Source organism: Pezoporus wallicus, unplaced genomic scaffold (genome assembly GCF_028554395.1).
Source record: "Pezoporus wallicus isolate ANWC-B61680 ecotype Strahan unplaced genomic scaffold, APGP_CSIRO_Pwel_v1 contig_5485, whole genome shotgun sequence".
Lineage (NCBI taxonomy): Eukaryota > Metazoa > Chordata > Aves > Psittaciformes > Psittacidae > Pezoporus > Pezoporus wallicus.
Genome location: NW_026641550.1, coordinates 2,494,819 through 2,510,921, shown reverse-complemented (window position 1 = coordinate 2,510,921; position 16,103 = coordinate 2,494,819). Strand labels below are relative to the sequence as shown.

The window sequence follows — 16,103 nt, the reverse complement described above, 5'->3', positions numbered from 1 at the left end:
CTGTGGAATTTGGGCAGCGTAACTGCCGTCACTGCACATGAGAAGTGAGGTTTCTGTTAACATTCAAAGCACGGCAAAGAGCATCCTCCCACTTTGACCAGTTCATGGTGCACTTGCCTTACAACAAGTGTGACAAGCGTGTCAGATTTCACGAAAACTTAAAAGCCAATTGCCAAAGGAGCATTAGTAGAAACACACTAGCTCCCAAGTTGTAGGCAACACAAAGTCCTAAGTTTGGTGAGCTGACAGCACATTGCACACATACGCTTGGGTCATATCCAGACAGAAACCCCAGCTGATGATGGAAATCATGGCAGCACTCCTGCCACAGGCATTGCCATTAACTTTTATGTGACTGCAAAGGCTGGGTGTGCTGCAGCTCCGCGCCCCCGCAGACCTGACCCTATCACCATGCCAGGGCACGGCTGGCACATGTGGCACAGCCCCACCGGTCTCCAGCAACATGGTGGCACCGGGCAGGGCCGTCATACAGCCTTCGTGCCAGACTGACCAATGCCACCATGGGACCCGCCCGACGGAGACGAGGGCCACTGGCCCACTACGACCACAGCCTCCTGCAGGCCGGTGCGCCTACGTTTAAGCCATCAAGCACTATTCCCCCTCTCCGTCTGGATAGGGTCTCGATGGGGTTAAGAGTAAGCGGGCTCCAGGAAGCAGAAACTCCCAACTGCCATGCCCCCACCACTCCCAACACCAGACCAAACGCCACCCTCTCCTCCTACTCCGCCTGCAGCTGCACCCCGCCGAGCTGCCGCATCTGGCTCGGCTCCTCCGCAGCTCCTCCTCCGGGGCGGAGAGGGCGGGCTGGGCCCGGGGCCCGCCGCCTGTCGCCGGTGCGCGGCCATGGCGAGCCTACTGCAACGGCGGGCTGCCGCCACCCGCCGCCTCCTCCTCTCCCTGCCCCCGCGGCCCCCAGGCCTGGCGGTAGCTCGGCGGCGCAACAGCTGGGCGCTGCCCGCCTCGCTGGTGCGCTGGGGCGGCCTGGTGGGCGGCCGATGGGTGGAGGCGCCCACTGTTTTCCCCGTGCAGGACCCGGCCAGCGGTGAGGAGTTGGGCCGAGTGGCCGACTGCGGGGCGGCCGAGGCGCGGGAGGCCGTGCGGGCCGCGCACGATGCCGGCGCCGCCTGGGGCCGCCTCCCCGCCAAGGTGAGCGGCCGCGGAACATGGCGTGCGCCGGGGCAGCGAGGGGGCTCCGTGCAGAGCGCGGCTCCCAGCGCCGCCCGGGGCGGGAGGCGGCCGCGGTGGGAAGTCCGGGGCAGCGGGGGCCACCCGTTCTCCGGCTGTCTGTGGGTCTGTCCCAGGGGTTGCCCGGGGCTTCGCTTCCCCCTCGGAGAAGCTCGTCCCTGCGGGCGGCAGCCACGGCAGCCTTCTGTCTCCGCAGGAGAGGAGCGTGCGCCTCCGCAGATGGTACGAGCTGATGATAGAGAACAAGGACGAGCTGGCGAGGATCATCACGGCCGAGAACGTGAGTAGGGCAGCAGGGCCGGCTGCCCCTCTGACCGGCCGTGGGCGCTGCGCCGTGCTCGCGTTCAGCCTCCCTGGAAACGTAACACAGGGGTGCCGGCACTGAAATAAAGTAAACTGATGCTAACACTGAAGTAAAACAAAACAGGCAGACGTCAAAACACCCTGTATGTATTTCATCGGTTAGCCACCCTAAGGTGACCAAGTTGAGCCTATCAGACACATTGTGTGCATTCACATCACTCGGTTAGGTCAATGGATACTGTTTCAGACGTTTCTGACACACAGTCTCTTATTTCGATGACAATAGTACCTAACAATCCAGCAGGAATCAGCCCCATGTTTTGCTTCATGGTATAAAAAAGCATACATCAACCTAAACCATGGTGTTCATGGCAGAAATGGTTGTGCTTTTTCAGTTTCCTTGACTTTGAAAAATTGCAGTATTATTAAAGCAAGTCTTCAAATTTAATTCACTCGGTGTGGTTTGGTTTGCATTGCAGAGCAGAGCAGTCTGGGAGCTCACCAATTGGTAGACTTTTGGGTAAAACCCTGGTGGGAGATACTTGGGCAGCTCCTCTGTGGTGTCCCAGCTGCAAACGGGCATTCAGTCCACAGGATCAGACCTGGAGGTAGTCCAAAGTAATACTCCCTAAAACAAATATCCCTGGCATAAACCTGTAATTGTTGTGCCATGATCTTCATCTTCCTAGGATTGATAGTAGCAGCTAACTGCTAAGCTTGTAATAAAAGACATGCAACATTTGCTATTCTACCTCCCTGTCTTGGGCAGGTGTGCTGGGTTCAGCCGTAGCAGTCAGTTTTTTCCTTGGTAGCTGGTGCAGAATCCAGGCACAGCATACAAAATGTTATCTCTACAATGGCTGTATTGAAGCCACACAATTACTGCTGCTGCAATCATATAGTCCTTTTTGGAGATTGCAGTGTACATGATAGGGGATTATAAAGTACTCTGAAAAAGAACAGAAACTGATTTCAGATTCAGTTGACTTGAATTTGTTTGTATTACTTCAGTCAGCTGCTTACAGTGTTTCTTTGATCTAATCAAAGGGGAAGCCTCTGAAGGAAGCACAGGGTGAAATCCTGTATTCTGCCTCATTTCTGGAGTGGTTTGCAGAGGAAGCTCGCCGGGTTTATGGTGATATCGTTCCAGCGTCTGCAAAAGACAGAAGAATCCTGGTGCTGAAGCAGCCTGTAGGAGTGGCAGCCATCATAACCCCAGTAAGCATAGCTGGCGTTTTGAAATCATGGGAAGGTTTTAAGCGCAGCCCACAGAATGGGGCTGTGGCCTGACTGATGGCTCTTCCAGCCCTCGCAAACAATCCTGTTAGGTTTCATTTCTGCCCTGTACTTGCTTCTTCCTGGATTGGCAGTACTTCTCTGTAATGTTCACTTAGGACAATGCACATCTGCTGGATTATAGAAAAGGTTAGCTATTTCTGCAAAAACAGAGGCAAAATTTTCCCAAGTTTGATTGTACTTTTTTCTCTCATTCTAGTGGAATTTCCCCAGCGCTATGATTACCCGGAAGGTTGGCGCAGCTCTGGCAGCTGGTTGTACAGTAGTAGTGAAACCTGCAGAGGACACACCGTTATCAGCACTAGCTCTTGGGGAGGTGAGCTTTTATGCTGAGCTTTACCTTAGCAGTGGACTGAAGCTGTAAATGGAGAGTCAAGACGGGCTTTGAAGATACCTCTGGCCAGCTTCATACATGAAGAAAGGGCAAGCTGGCTTGATCCAGAGATATAGTTTAGTAAGAATCTTTTAAAGTTGCTCTAATACGGTCTAGAGGCTCAAAGAAGGCCTGGCCATTTAGCAAAGAAAAACATCTTTCTATCTTTGGTTACTCTGACAGCCAGCTTAAACTGGAGTGAGGCTGCTTTCTTGACACTGTGGCATCTGTTACTTGTTGTGCTGTGGACTTACAGTTTTCATTGACTTACAGACTGGTTTGCTTGAAATGGTAAACATTAGTGACTATTTCTTGTGCAAAATGCACTGATAATGCAAATTCTATATTTCTTTTGTTGCAGCTTGCAAACCAAGCTGGAATTCCAGCAGGAGTGTATAATGTTGTTCCTTGTTCCAGACAACAGACACCAGCTGTAGGGGAAATCCTGTGCACTGATCCATTGGTAGCCAAAATATCTTTTACCGGCTCTACAGCAACAGGAAAGGTACATAAGTGCACAGAATATCCTTGAAGAATATTATGGTGGTTGTGCTGGGAAGGTTGGGGGGGAAGTGTGTGTCTTTATACAGAGATGCCTTCTTTTCTGGCTGTTGTATACAGATTGTCCAAATAATTGTGTACTTGAGATACTGCCTATTTACTTCAGTATCAGTACTTCACAGAAGGATGCCTGTGTGCAAGGTCTGGATAACTGTCTTTATTAAATTATAAACAATTCTGTACAAGATGCTATTGTTTCATATCATAGGGTGACAACATACTAATAAGAACACTGAAATAGAGTTTCAAAGGTATTGTTCAGGAACAACTTCTGCAGTTGAGAGGAAGTATTAGAGAAGTGAGGCCCTTGAATCTCGCCTGTCAACATTAGTCAAAAAGCAATAACCACCATCTCTAATGACATAAGCTTTACAACTGTAGAGTGTGGCTATAAAATGGTGGGATTGTATGGGATGGCTGTACGCAGAATGAAAAAGTCTGGTATCGAGGCAAATCTTAACACTAAGTTCTGTCAGATCTTGGAAGAATTTTGTAAGAGTAGTCAAGATTTTTGTTACCCAAAAAGAAAAGAATGAGAAAACAACAGTGACAATACTTCTGTACAAAAGGCTGACTTGAACTAAAGTTGATGAAAATCCTTCTCTCCAGTATTTCCTGGCCAGAATTCAATCTCTGAAGATTTTAATGAAGGCAATTAGTCCTTGTTTTTGTCATAGAAAAAAACAGATGGTCTAGCATTACAGAGAAGATGGAGATTAATTCCCTGCCAGAGTTAGTTTTTCACTGCTTTTCATCTCTTGATTCCACAGTTCACATCTGGTAGAGGTACAGATTTCTGTGTCTCCTCTGTTGCCTACAGATACTGCTGAAACATGCAGCTGGCACGGTGAAGCGAGTTTCCATGGAGCTTGGAGGACATGCTCCCTTCATAGTGTTTGACAGCGCCAGTGTAGACCGTGCTGTTGCAGGAGCCCTTGCTTCCAAATATAGAAACTCAGGGCAGGTAAGACTAATCTTTTTGCCCTTGTCTATGGGAAGTGAAGAGTTGTACTTAACAGTTTAAGCTGCAAATAAGCTATTTTATGTAAAGGGAAAGCATAGAACGCTTCACAATGAAGAGTCGCACATGGCTTTGAGCACTCAAGCCAGTTATCAGCAAGCCTGACAGTCAGTTTTGTCACTAAGAAGGAAGATCTCTAGAACCTCTTACAAGAGTGTGAAAAGTGATAAGGCATTTTGTCAGCATTTTGTTGTTGGCAATAAATTAATTAGACCACAATTAATTAATTGTGATCAAACACAGACTGGATAAGATCTAACATGAAAGACACCTCTGCTGCTGTATAGAAGGATCAAGTGGTTGTTACTTTTGAGACTGTAGCAACCAAAACAGGATGCAGTCAGAGCAGAGTGGTAGCACAAATTAATAGGCCACTGAAAACACTTAGAAACAAATTCCATGAAGAAAGAAAACTTGATTAGTGAAGGAGTTAGAAAAAAAGACCCCACCCCACCAACTGTGATTTGAGGTTCTGCTGCTCAGTCCAGCACTGCTAATTAGAGTCTTGCAGACTTGAAGAATCTTGCAGATTCGGGAACTTGTTTCATCCATGAGCAGAACTCACAAAATCTCAAGTGACTTACACTTGCTGACAGCTTGTTGAAGTTGTATTCCTAAAGTGGGAGGGGTGATGAAAGAAATTGCAAAGCTGAGTAGCAGTTTAGGATGACGGAGAAGAGGTAGAGGACGGACCACTGTAGTAACCTGAAGATGTGGCTTGAAGGCCAGAATTAATTAATTGATAGATTAAATACAATATAAACTACTGTTTGTTCTTCCTTCTCATGTTTGCTTTCAGACCTGTGTTTGCACAAACCGTTTCCTGGTGCAGAAGGGAATCCATGACAAATTTGTGGAAAAGTTTGCTAAAGCCATAGAGAGAGAACTACACGTTGGAAGTGGATTTGATGAAAATACTACCCAAGGGCCATTAATTAATGAAAAAGCAGTGGAGAAGGTATAAATTATTTAATTTTTCACATCTGAATTTCCTTTCTATGATCTGTAAAGTAACTTGAGATTTATATTTCACTTTTTTCATGCTTGTTTTGTTAGAATGTATTTGCAGTGAGCCAAAAGAGAGCATATACCTGTAGACAAAACAGATGTGGCCACTTAACGTATCGCTCCCTTATTTCTGTTAAGGGAAAAAAAGATTCCTCCTTTAGAAGAAACTAATTCGTCCTGATTACTTCCTAGCTGTTCTCAAGAACTTTTACTGAAATTGTATACAATGTGAGAGTGTGAATGTGAAAAGCTGAATCTTTAATATCCATGAAACTAGGATCATGCTCATAATTTATCCCTCAGAAATTATGTCAGACTCAGAGAAATAAAAATTCAGGTGAAATTTTGAATAATACTGCAAACGGTCTTCTGCAAAGCATAAACTTCTCAAAATCTTTAATACTAGAGAGTATTATTTCTTCAGTGGAAAATATACTGTTGTTCATTCCCAGATGCTGACTTTGAGATTTCTGTTTTGCATACTCAGGTAGAGAGACACATTAATGATGCAGTTTCTCAAGGAGCATCTATTGTGACTGGAGGGAAACGGCACAGCTTGGGGAAGAATTTCTTTGAGCCAACATTACTTAGTAATGTTACAACAAAAATGCTTTGCACCCAAGAGGAGACATTTGGCCCTTTAGCACCAGTTATCAAGTAAGATTATTAATTTTCCAGGTTAAAAGTAGCAATTAAAATATGAAATCTTAAATAAATAAGGTTTGAATGACAGTTTACCAACAGGTATTTTTGTACAGTCACACAAGTCTTGTAATAAGACTGGGGCACACATATGGAAACTTACTTTGGATGTGTAGTTCGTTTGTTTCTCACTCTTGATCCAATTTTAGCATCTCTTTAGCAAGTTTTTGAGAATTATTTACTTTTAAATTGTATTAGCAGTAAACAAAGGTATGTACAGCAACACCATCAACTTCATGATTTGTGGTAGGAAGTAGGAGGCAGGACTTTGCAGATTGTCATGTGATTTGCTAGTCCTAAATTCTTTCTGATGCAGGATCACCTGGAGCTCTCTTTCTCTCCTAAAACCTTTCCTGCCTACATCCAGAGTAATTGGATGTGATGGAAGAACATATGGTTCTCTCTGATAGTTAAAGAGTGCTTGTGTGGTTGGTGGGCTGCCCTCTGTGAAGTAAATGTTTTACCTATTAGTATCTAGCGCAGATAAAAGCAGCCCTACTTACCTGCAGTTTAAATGAAGAGAGGTGGTAGAAACCCCTGCTTCAAAGTGAAAATGAAATCAGATGTTTAAAATACACTTTAGGAAAAATCCTGTACCTTGACCTTGTATTTGATAAGGCTGCTGCTTGGGTGTCAGCAAGATGGTAGATGAACTGCAGACCTCATTTGTGGTTTTTGTCTCTTTATATTGACAGATTTGATACTGAAGAAGAAGCTATTGCCATAGCAAACGCAGCTAATGTGGGTTTAGCAGGTATGCCTCTGTCAGATAAGTGTGTGCCTGTTGCTTTATGAACTTTAGTGTTACTGAATGATGCTTCTAAATGTTAAGAAGTCTCTTTTTCAGAGTCTTCTCCAACTGTTCTTCCTGGTTTTCATTTTCATTCCTGTATCTCTGTGTGGCAGGATATTTCTACTCCCAGGATCCAGCTCAGATCTGGAGGGTTGCAGAACAGCTGGAAGTTGGAATGGTTGGTGTTAACGAAGGCATAATCTCATCAGTGGAGAGTCCTTTTGGTGGGGTAAAACAGTCTGGTTTAGGGCGAGAAGGCTCAAAATATGGCATTGATGAATACTTAGAAATAAAGTATGTCTGCATTGGAAGCTTATAAAAATCTTCAAAAAGCACAATCCCAACAGTTTGGAAAAGAGTGCTGTAGTTTCAATAAGCTTCTTGAACCAGATACATATATGAATGCAACTTCTACCTTCCTTGAAACTAAGCAACCCTGTTCCGTATGCGTAGAGATATTTACAGTATTCTGTGCTGCCATATGTTTTCACATGTTCTTTATTTATACATTGGTTTTCAGTAATGTGATTACAGTGTCTATAATTTTCAGCAAGGAGTAGGGAAGAATGCAGATACATTATTCTTTGATTACCCCTGTGTGACTGGGAAGACTCAGGAGACTTGTGCATAATGAAAACAGATCAAAACCTATGGCAAGGGGAAACTAGACCACCATTTTCTACTGCCTCTGATGTTTCAGTGATGATGTTGGAGGCTTTGTGGAGGACAGTCTCCCTTCAGAATTTTGTGTACATACTTGTCTTTTCTAACGTGGTTATATGACCTGCTTTTAGAGACAGGTGTGCCTTTTGTTTGGGTTTTTTAATTGTGAGAGAATCTGATGCTTATGTAAGGTGAGGAATTGCTTTTAGCTCCAGCTAGGCATCCACACAGGTGAACAGACAGCTTTTTCAGTGCATGTTAATGCTAGTTGCAAAGCTGACAGCTGTTCAGCTTTGGGCTTTTGAGCAAAGAGCTGTAATTTGTGCCTAACAGTTTGCACACACCTGGGATCAAATATAACTTGTTTGACGTTTGTGAACCCCAGCAGCCCTGAGAACAGGACAGTCCAGGAAGGACAAGGAGCTGCTGGCTTTGTGCACAGCAGGAGGAAGATGGGGTGCTTACTTGCAGGAATAACTTACATAATTGTGACACTATAAGGGCTGTGTGAAGGAAGCACAAGTGGTGACATGATGATACAGGTAAACTCCCTTCCATGAAAAGAATGCGACTATCCTTGGGTAGAAGTAGTATCACTGATGTAAGTGTTCCTCAGTATCTAAAGGAACATTACTCACCACCTCCAAAGAACATGAGCACATAAATGATTCTGTTCCTATGGACTCTGTGCCTTGAATTGGATGTGTGGTTACACAGGTGAATGTCCATTAGGGAGGAAGGCTTAAAAACCTTTAAACTTGGCTAACTTGTGCCCTAATAAAGATTTAAATAGAAGTGATTAGAGGAGAGATTTCTATGCATCACCTTACCACTTGTCATCTTCAAAAGATGATGTAAAGCTTCCTTAATATGAAACAAACAATGCTGTTTAAACTTAATTTTTCATGGAAGTCAAAAGAAGCACTTGAAAAATGAGCAGTGTTAATTTGGCAAATAAATCAGCACTACAGAAGCTACAGGGAATAAATTTTGTTTCCTGTGTTGGTTAAATTTATTTCATGGGGTTAATCCGTTAATTATTAAAAATAAATGAAAGAAGGCAGCAGAGCTCTTCTTTCTATACATTAATGAATGTACCTTATGGAATGGGTTATTTTATCCAATCAGGCAAAGAGGTACCAGGAACACAAGGGAGGGAGGAAGACAAGCCACGACTGAGTTTCACAGGGTTTTTTTTTAAAGCGCACATAAGGTGGCATTGACTGCTACTGATTATTTCTAAGTATTTTTATGGTTATATTTGTGTAACGCTTGAGACCCGGTGGGTCTGGAGCACATTGTCTGTCAGTAGTGTTTGTGCATCGTGCCAACTGAAGGGTGGTTAAAGGACACTTAACTGCCCTTCTGGTAATTTCCAGTGCACCAAAAAAGCACATTTAAGATAGTGAATTATACAGACTTAAAATATGTCTGCCTGTGAACGGCAGTGTAAGATAAAAATTAAAGTTATTTCATTGATTGCTCTATGACAGTGCAGTCTTGAATGTGCGTCTGCTTTTTAGGACAGTGCAGTTGGAGGATACATTCTTTAGTCCACTGCTCTCTTCACTGCAAAGTTACCAGTCTGATGCATTGGTACATTTATAAACTTGATGTCTTTTCAGAGAATAGCACTGTTAATGAGTAAATGTTTACTTTTTCTCCTAGCAAATAATACTTTTACTATGCCTGATAACAAGCACAAACCAGAATTAAAGATAAGGTATGTAATAAACTTCAAAAATACCTTTGGCTGGATTGGATTGTGGTTGTATTCTAGCATAGTATCCATCTGTCAGCAAGGTCTACATCAGTTAAGCACAGAATAAACTTGTCTTCATAACAAAAGCTGTGATTCTTCAACAAAACATATACTTGAACTCTCACACTTCAGTTATGTTGATTACACTTGTGATAGTTTAGCAATTTCTGGGTATGTGATGGAAAAATATTTTCTGTTAATAAATAACTTCAGCGAAAGTACTGGATTGTGTGGTTTATTACCTTATTCAATGCTGAACTGACAAACTGACAGCAGCCACATTAAGTTCAGTTTCTCAGATTTGCAGATTTCTTTGTTCTGCCAGCTTCAGCACTGGAAAAAGACACCTCTTTGCATCCACATGTTCACAGAATGGTTTGGGTTGAGGTGTAAGATTTTGTTACCTTTATTACAGTCCCTTGAATCTAAATCAAATAGATGGCACTACTTCAACATACTAATATGCCATCAGTCATTTTGTATGCTAGTTTTTTATGCCAAATCACACATTTTACCACAAGATAAAGGCTTTGTGGATCAGAGTTCCTATCCCTGCCTTCAGGATGCAATTACTTCCATAATTATTTCATTTCTTAATATTTAAAATAGCTTTTTGGAAGCCGTTTTATTTCCATTTGGTTAATATGGTTCTGAAGCCTCAGAAACCATCTGGTTTCTAACCTCACTTAGTTTCCATTTTATTTTCCTGTGTTACCCTTTAAACAGCTGTTGTTTGACCCCCAATCCTCTTTGTGTAATAAAACTTTTTAAGAAGCTATATTTACCTGTTCTACTAGATACTAAGATTTTTAACTTAAATAGGCAAAAATCTCCAGCTGGTGCATAAACTTTTTTTGGCATGTCACTCTGGCTAATTCTTGTCTGTTTGTATGCTAAGCTGTCAAAGTGCCAGTGAAGGAGGCTTTTGATGCTAATAACACTAACCCAATACCAGTGAAGATAGACAGTAAGTCTCACCAAGAAGTATGTCAACATCTAGTACTTAATTTTGTTTGCAGTAGCTGGCAGCTTGCACTGTTACCTCTTGTCACCAAGATCAAGGAGATGTTTTAACAGGCTACTGTTCTTGCAGCCTATCCATTTCCCAGACACGGTGTTTCTAGACATCTTTTATGCTTTCATGATTAACTCACAACATAAACAGCAGTTTAAATGGTTTTCACAGAGTAAAATAGTTTTTACTTTTCTAAATCAGTCAGACATATGTTGGGAGTTGGTCAATCCTGTAAGCAAAAGAAGCTCCATCCTTTCACTTGGCATTGAAGTTACTGTCTCACTGTAACTGGCAGAGTCATAACCATAACTGGTTATGCCCTTTGTTCTAGCCCTACTGCTTTTGGAAGGATTGGGCCATCTTAAAGGAGAAGGTTTAAGTATGGTCTTCAGAAGTTCCAAGTTAAATCTTAATGCTTGCTTAAAGTGTTTTCAATGTCAAAACTCTCTGCCTAGGACCTTCCAAGACATGAGAAGTTGGTGGTTTATCACTTTATCAATGAATGATGAAGCTACTTAGCACAACTGGCTTAAGTTGTTTAGGAATCACTAATTACCTTGTTGCACAAGCCCAGAACCTTGCATCAGCCTACTTAAAGGGGAGGGGGAAGGCTGTTGCTGTGACCAAAGTGTACGATGCAGGAAAAAAACAGATGCCATTCGTCAATAAAAAATGATGTGTTATTTTACCAGCTTATTCAGCAGCCAGTATTCCCTTGCAAGAGTCAGTTATGAACCTAAGAGGCACCATGTAGACTGTGACACCATGTATTCAAATACACTTAACTTTTACTCTTGCTTTTATGGGTATGTTTTTTCCTTACAGAAAGACACTTGTATCTCATAGTACCTTTTATTACGATTTAGCACAAACTTCACACACACTGATGCATGGATTTTTCTTTTCCAGTTCTGAAACAGGCAGCATAACCTACCCCTAGCTAACAGCAGTATTTTGGGTTATATTGCACACTAGTATCTCTCATTACTGCAGTGATTATACTTACAAATACTCAAGTACTGTATTTGCCACAGAATAAGCCACAAAACTTGCAAAATAACCACACTTGGCATGGCAGCTGGTGAATATTTACACACAGCCAATTAAACCAAGTTAACGACAAGCACCACATGAAAACTCATACTGTAAACGACAGTAATTTTTTTCTGCTCTCTAATGTACTGACTTATGTTACCTGTCTGAAAAAAAAGACACCGATTTGCTTTTGTCAGTAGAAAGGAACATTAAAGCACTCCTTTTATGTTTAAATACAGACATAAGCTACGGTATACAACTAATCTCTATTAGCCTGATTTGAGTGTCAAGTCCAATGCAGAAAACCATGTCTAAAAGAGTACCTGACAAGTTCCTAGAATGAAAGACAAAACTTTATTAGTAGTTACATAAATGTAGTAATTTCAGCTCAGAAATGGTTCCAGTTACATTATTATTTGCAATAAATAGCATCTTCTAGGAAGACTCCTAACATAAATTCTGTAATAGCTCACCCGTCCACCTACAGGGGGAAGCACTTCCATACACAGACAAACTACTGATGTATAGCTCATCTGCACTTGATTTGTAGCCTGTGCAAAAGAAAAAAAAAATTACTTGCCTTTTCTTCCTCCTTTTTTTGAAGTGTATTTCTAAGCTTTAAGGTTTACTCCCTTGCCTTGGGGAGTTCGGGACCTAAAAGTTATATGAAATGGGTTCTCCTTTGCTGCAGAAGTACGGGATTTGTATTCTAGTTAGTGATCAATGACAAGCAGTAAAGGTTAAGATATTAACTGACCTCTCTATCCCATTTCCCTTCTTCTAGAAGAAAGGCTACCTCTCTCAAATCTCATAAATAGCTCAGAAGACTAAAGCAGTTGTCACTTTATTACCACCACCTGAAAGCTCCAGCTGACTGCGGCCCATTATTAGTATATTGAGGGGCAAAACTAGTTTCCCTTAGGCTTAGAACAGTAATAGGAAATACGCCTAAGCACTCAAGTTATTTCAAGAACATTAGAACTGCCTAAGGAAAATTTAAATTCAGCATAGAAAACACATGTGCTCACTCTCCAAGAGGTGCACACACTCTCAATTCCTTTCATGTGTATGCACTTCCGTTTGCCCACAAGAGACCAAAAAAGAAAAGGAAAATTAACATCATAAGGATAGCATCATTAAGGAAACAGCTGACAGCACAAGTGCTCAAACAGTACCTGTATCTGATGCATCTGACACTAAGACTGTTTACATAAAGGACACAGCTGCAAAAGTGTTACTCATACACATGAAGCGAGAACAATCTTTTTCTTTCCCTCCCCAAATTAGCAACCTGTAAATTAGACTGTTCATGTTTTGCTGAATTTCTAAACAATCTACTCAGTTAACTTGAAAGTTTGAACCACGGAACAGAGAATCTGGATGTGCATCTCAGCAGATTTGCCAAGGTAAATTTGTTTTGTACCGTGGTAGCATTTTGGTTAAGAAAATTAAAACCACAGGCCTAGACCCGTTTCCAGCACGGCAGTTCCATGCTGCATACACACTCTGCTGAGTACTGAACCTGTTTAATGCCTCAGGCAGTAACAGTAAGGAAATATTTTGCCAAAATACATTCCTTAAAATGCAAACAAAGGACAATTCTTTTGCACAGAGGGACAATCTCTGCTTGTGCATGGATCAGCATGTATAAATTGACACAAGATGCAAATGAAAATCCAGTGCTTACTCCAAGGCTACGAGGCACTTCAAGTATCAACACACTGCCTGCCTTCAAAGAGAGGCAGTATCTTACCAGTTCCAAACCGAATATATTCTTTATTTTCACAGAATCATAGAATAGCTTGTGTTGGAAAAGACCTTTAATCGAGTCCAACTGTTAAGCTAGCATAGCTATGTCCACCACAGCGGACTCTGAACCATATATGACAACCTATATCTGGTCTCCTCTGCTTTTAAGTGCAGATGAGACTGTGAAATTAGGATGGGTATATTCCCAACAAAGAATCTGCCAGCACTCTTTCTGTGTATGAAGAAAAACAGTATGTGGAAGAAGAACCTGCTTCAAACCCATCATAACCCAAACCAGAACTGGCGTCAGAACTCCACCACTGCATTTGCACCTTGACAGCTTGTTTTCCAACCCTTTCACTCCAGCTATGACACGACATGCTGCAACAAAGCAATGGTTCTAGAAAGAAAAATTATATGCAATCAAGAAGCGAGGCTTGCTATAATCTCTCCTAAAGTCCTGACAAAATCATGCTTGGCCCAGTGACACAAATATGATATACACACAGTGATGATACCACAAATTCACAAACACAGAAACTATTATTTTCACATCTGTGCAAGTTACATATTAAGAGCAAGCCTCATCTTATGTAAGAAGAATGACCTCTCCTTCCAAGGACATGAAAGGATCAAACTAGTAGAATTAGAAGCAGCTCAAAACTAAACCATATTCAACTTTCAAAACATAACTAAAACATTGTTAGCAACAAAGATGTTAAAGCATCACCTAGAGAACAGAATTTAGTAAGCAACTTCCACTTACTACGGCCTTGGGTATAGGAAATTGGTTTAATGTTTCTCATTTGTTGAAGTGAGAAATAGCCAAATCATGTGTACTTTCTCATGGCACATGAGCTTACCACCAATCCAAAGATCTGAGCCCCACAGTGTGTGTGCGAGGAGGAGTAGCCCAGGGAATTCTGCAGCATTGAGGAAAGCAGGTTTATGATTCCTGTCGTTGCTTTACTAGAGAATCTGTCTTTTGTTTTTCTTGAAAGAACAACCTACTAAGCTTCAGCAGCAGCTTTAGAAACATAAACAGAGCACAAGTGACTGACTTCACGAAACTGAAGGATGCTGCTGACTACGCTGACATGTCCTAAAAGGTAAGTTTATAGATAAAGGCACACTGGATACAGTATTTAGCAGAAGCATTAATAGCAGCGTGGCCAATAAAAAGTTGTTCCTTATACAACTCTTTTGTTTAAAATGTATGTTTCTGGGAATATAATTCCTTCTAGAACATTTTGGGAATTTGTGCGGAATGGATTAAGCCCAACATCCCAATTTGAAAAAGAAAACAAAACTCATGTTTTGAGTGGGCCTTAACTTTCTTCAGGAATGCTTAAAAGTATACACTGTATGTGTTTACACATACATTATGTTAACACATTTGGAGCAGAAACTGAAAGACATCAGAAGCTGACCTTGCTTTTATTGACCAAGTTATTTAAAAATATACATACACTCACACACTCAAGAAGGGGCAAGGTGAGATAAAGCTGGATTTTTTTCAATAAAGAGCCTAAAACCCCCATACAGAGTTAAAACTTGGCTTCTGAAAAAAGCAAATCACACCATTTATACTGCATCTTGCTGGTGGGTACGGGACAAAACATGGAAAATGCTTGCATTAGCCTTTTTTAGCTCTGAAGAGCTTCTCCCACCGCTACGACTCCTGCAGCCACACTCAGCTCTCCAGAGAAATGCAGGGCTGGGCACAGGATAGATACTCTTCAGTGCAGCCCTAATAACCTTAGGGACTTCTGCTGGCTGCATGTGAGAATCAAAAGTATGAAACCAGTTACAAGCATGCCATGTTGCTGCAACTTTTGACTACTGATTCCTTCCAACCTAGACAGTTTGTCTGACTTTTGCCCAATTCTTACTAACAAATGAAGCACAGAAGCCACAGTGTTCAACCCAACTAATCTGTTGTGACGGACTTCTACAAAAGGATGGAGAAAGACCCAAAATTCCCTACCAAATTATTTCTTATGATGGAGGTGAACTATGTCCTCTACCTGACCTTTCTCATCTCCCTGTGATCTCTATACTGTTCCATACTTCTCTGTTAATGGATTCTGTACCACAAGATTTTAAAAAAAAAAAAATAAGTGTTAAAACCAAAAACACTGTCCAAAAATGCTCCCAGAGGAATATTTTCTCCAAGAGAATACATCGTTCCACCAGCTCAGCCCAAGACTCCAGCATGTCAGTAAAGGAGCCCCAGAGAAGGCTGACATCGAAGCCATCCAGTTCCACTGACGCAGATGCTGCCACAAGTGAGGCTTAAGTACAAAAGCCAGGTCTTCAGTTTGAAATTTCAAGAACAGTACTGGGGGCATGGCTTTAAAGCCAAACAAGCACACTGTAAAGAAATTATCCAGATTGTGAACACTGGAACTCCAATATACCTACCCTTCCAAAGCACCTAAAGGGATCTCTTTAGGTCAATACAACTAGTTGCTGCATAGCCACAGAGGAAAAAGTGAAACAACCTAATGTTCAAGCTAAAACTTTTCCCAGTACCAATTCTCATGACAATGAATGTAGGTGCTGAACCTCCTGCTCCACATAGGCTGTTTCACCACAAGCATTTCAGTACACAAA

The 16,103-nt window shown here is 41.9% G+C and overlaps 1 protein-coding gene across 1 annotated transcript; it reads left to right on the top strand.

The window, feature by feature from the left end:
- The first annotated feature begins 864 nt into the window (after positions 1-864).
- On the top strand, positions 865-8,725 carry ALDH5A1 (aldehyde dehydrogenase 5 family member A1). The gene is made up of 10 exons (XM_057424357.1): positions 865-1,167; positions 1,403-1,486; positions 2,557-2,727; positions 3,005-3,121; positions 3,540-3,683; positions 4,560-4,703; positions 5,560-5,718; positions 6,256-6,425; positions 7,166-7,224; positions 7,377-8,725. Exons 1-10 carry the CDS (start codon positions 865-867, stop codon positions 7,580-7,582), a joined length of 1,557 nt encoding a protein of 518 aa, XP_057280340.1. The 3' UTR covers positions 7,583-8,725.
- Positions 8,726-16,103: the final 7,378 nt, after the last annotated feature.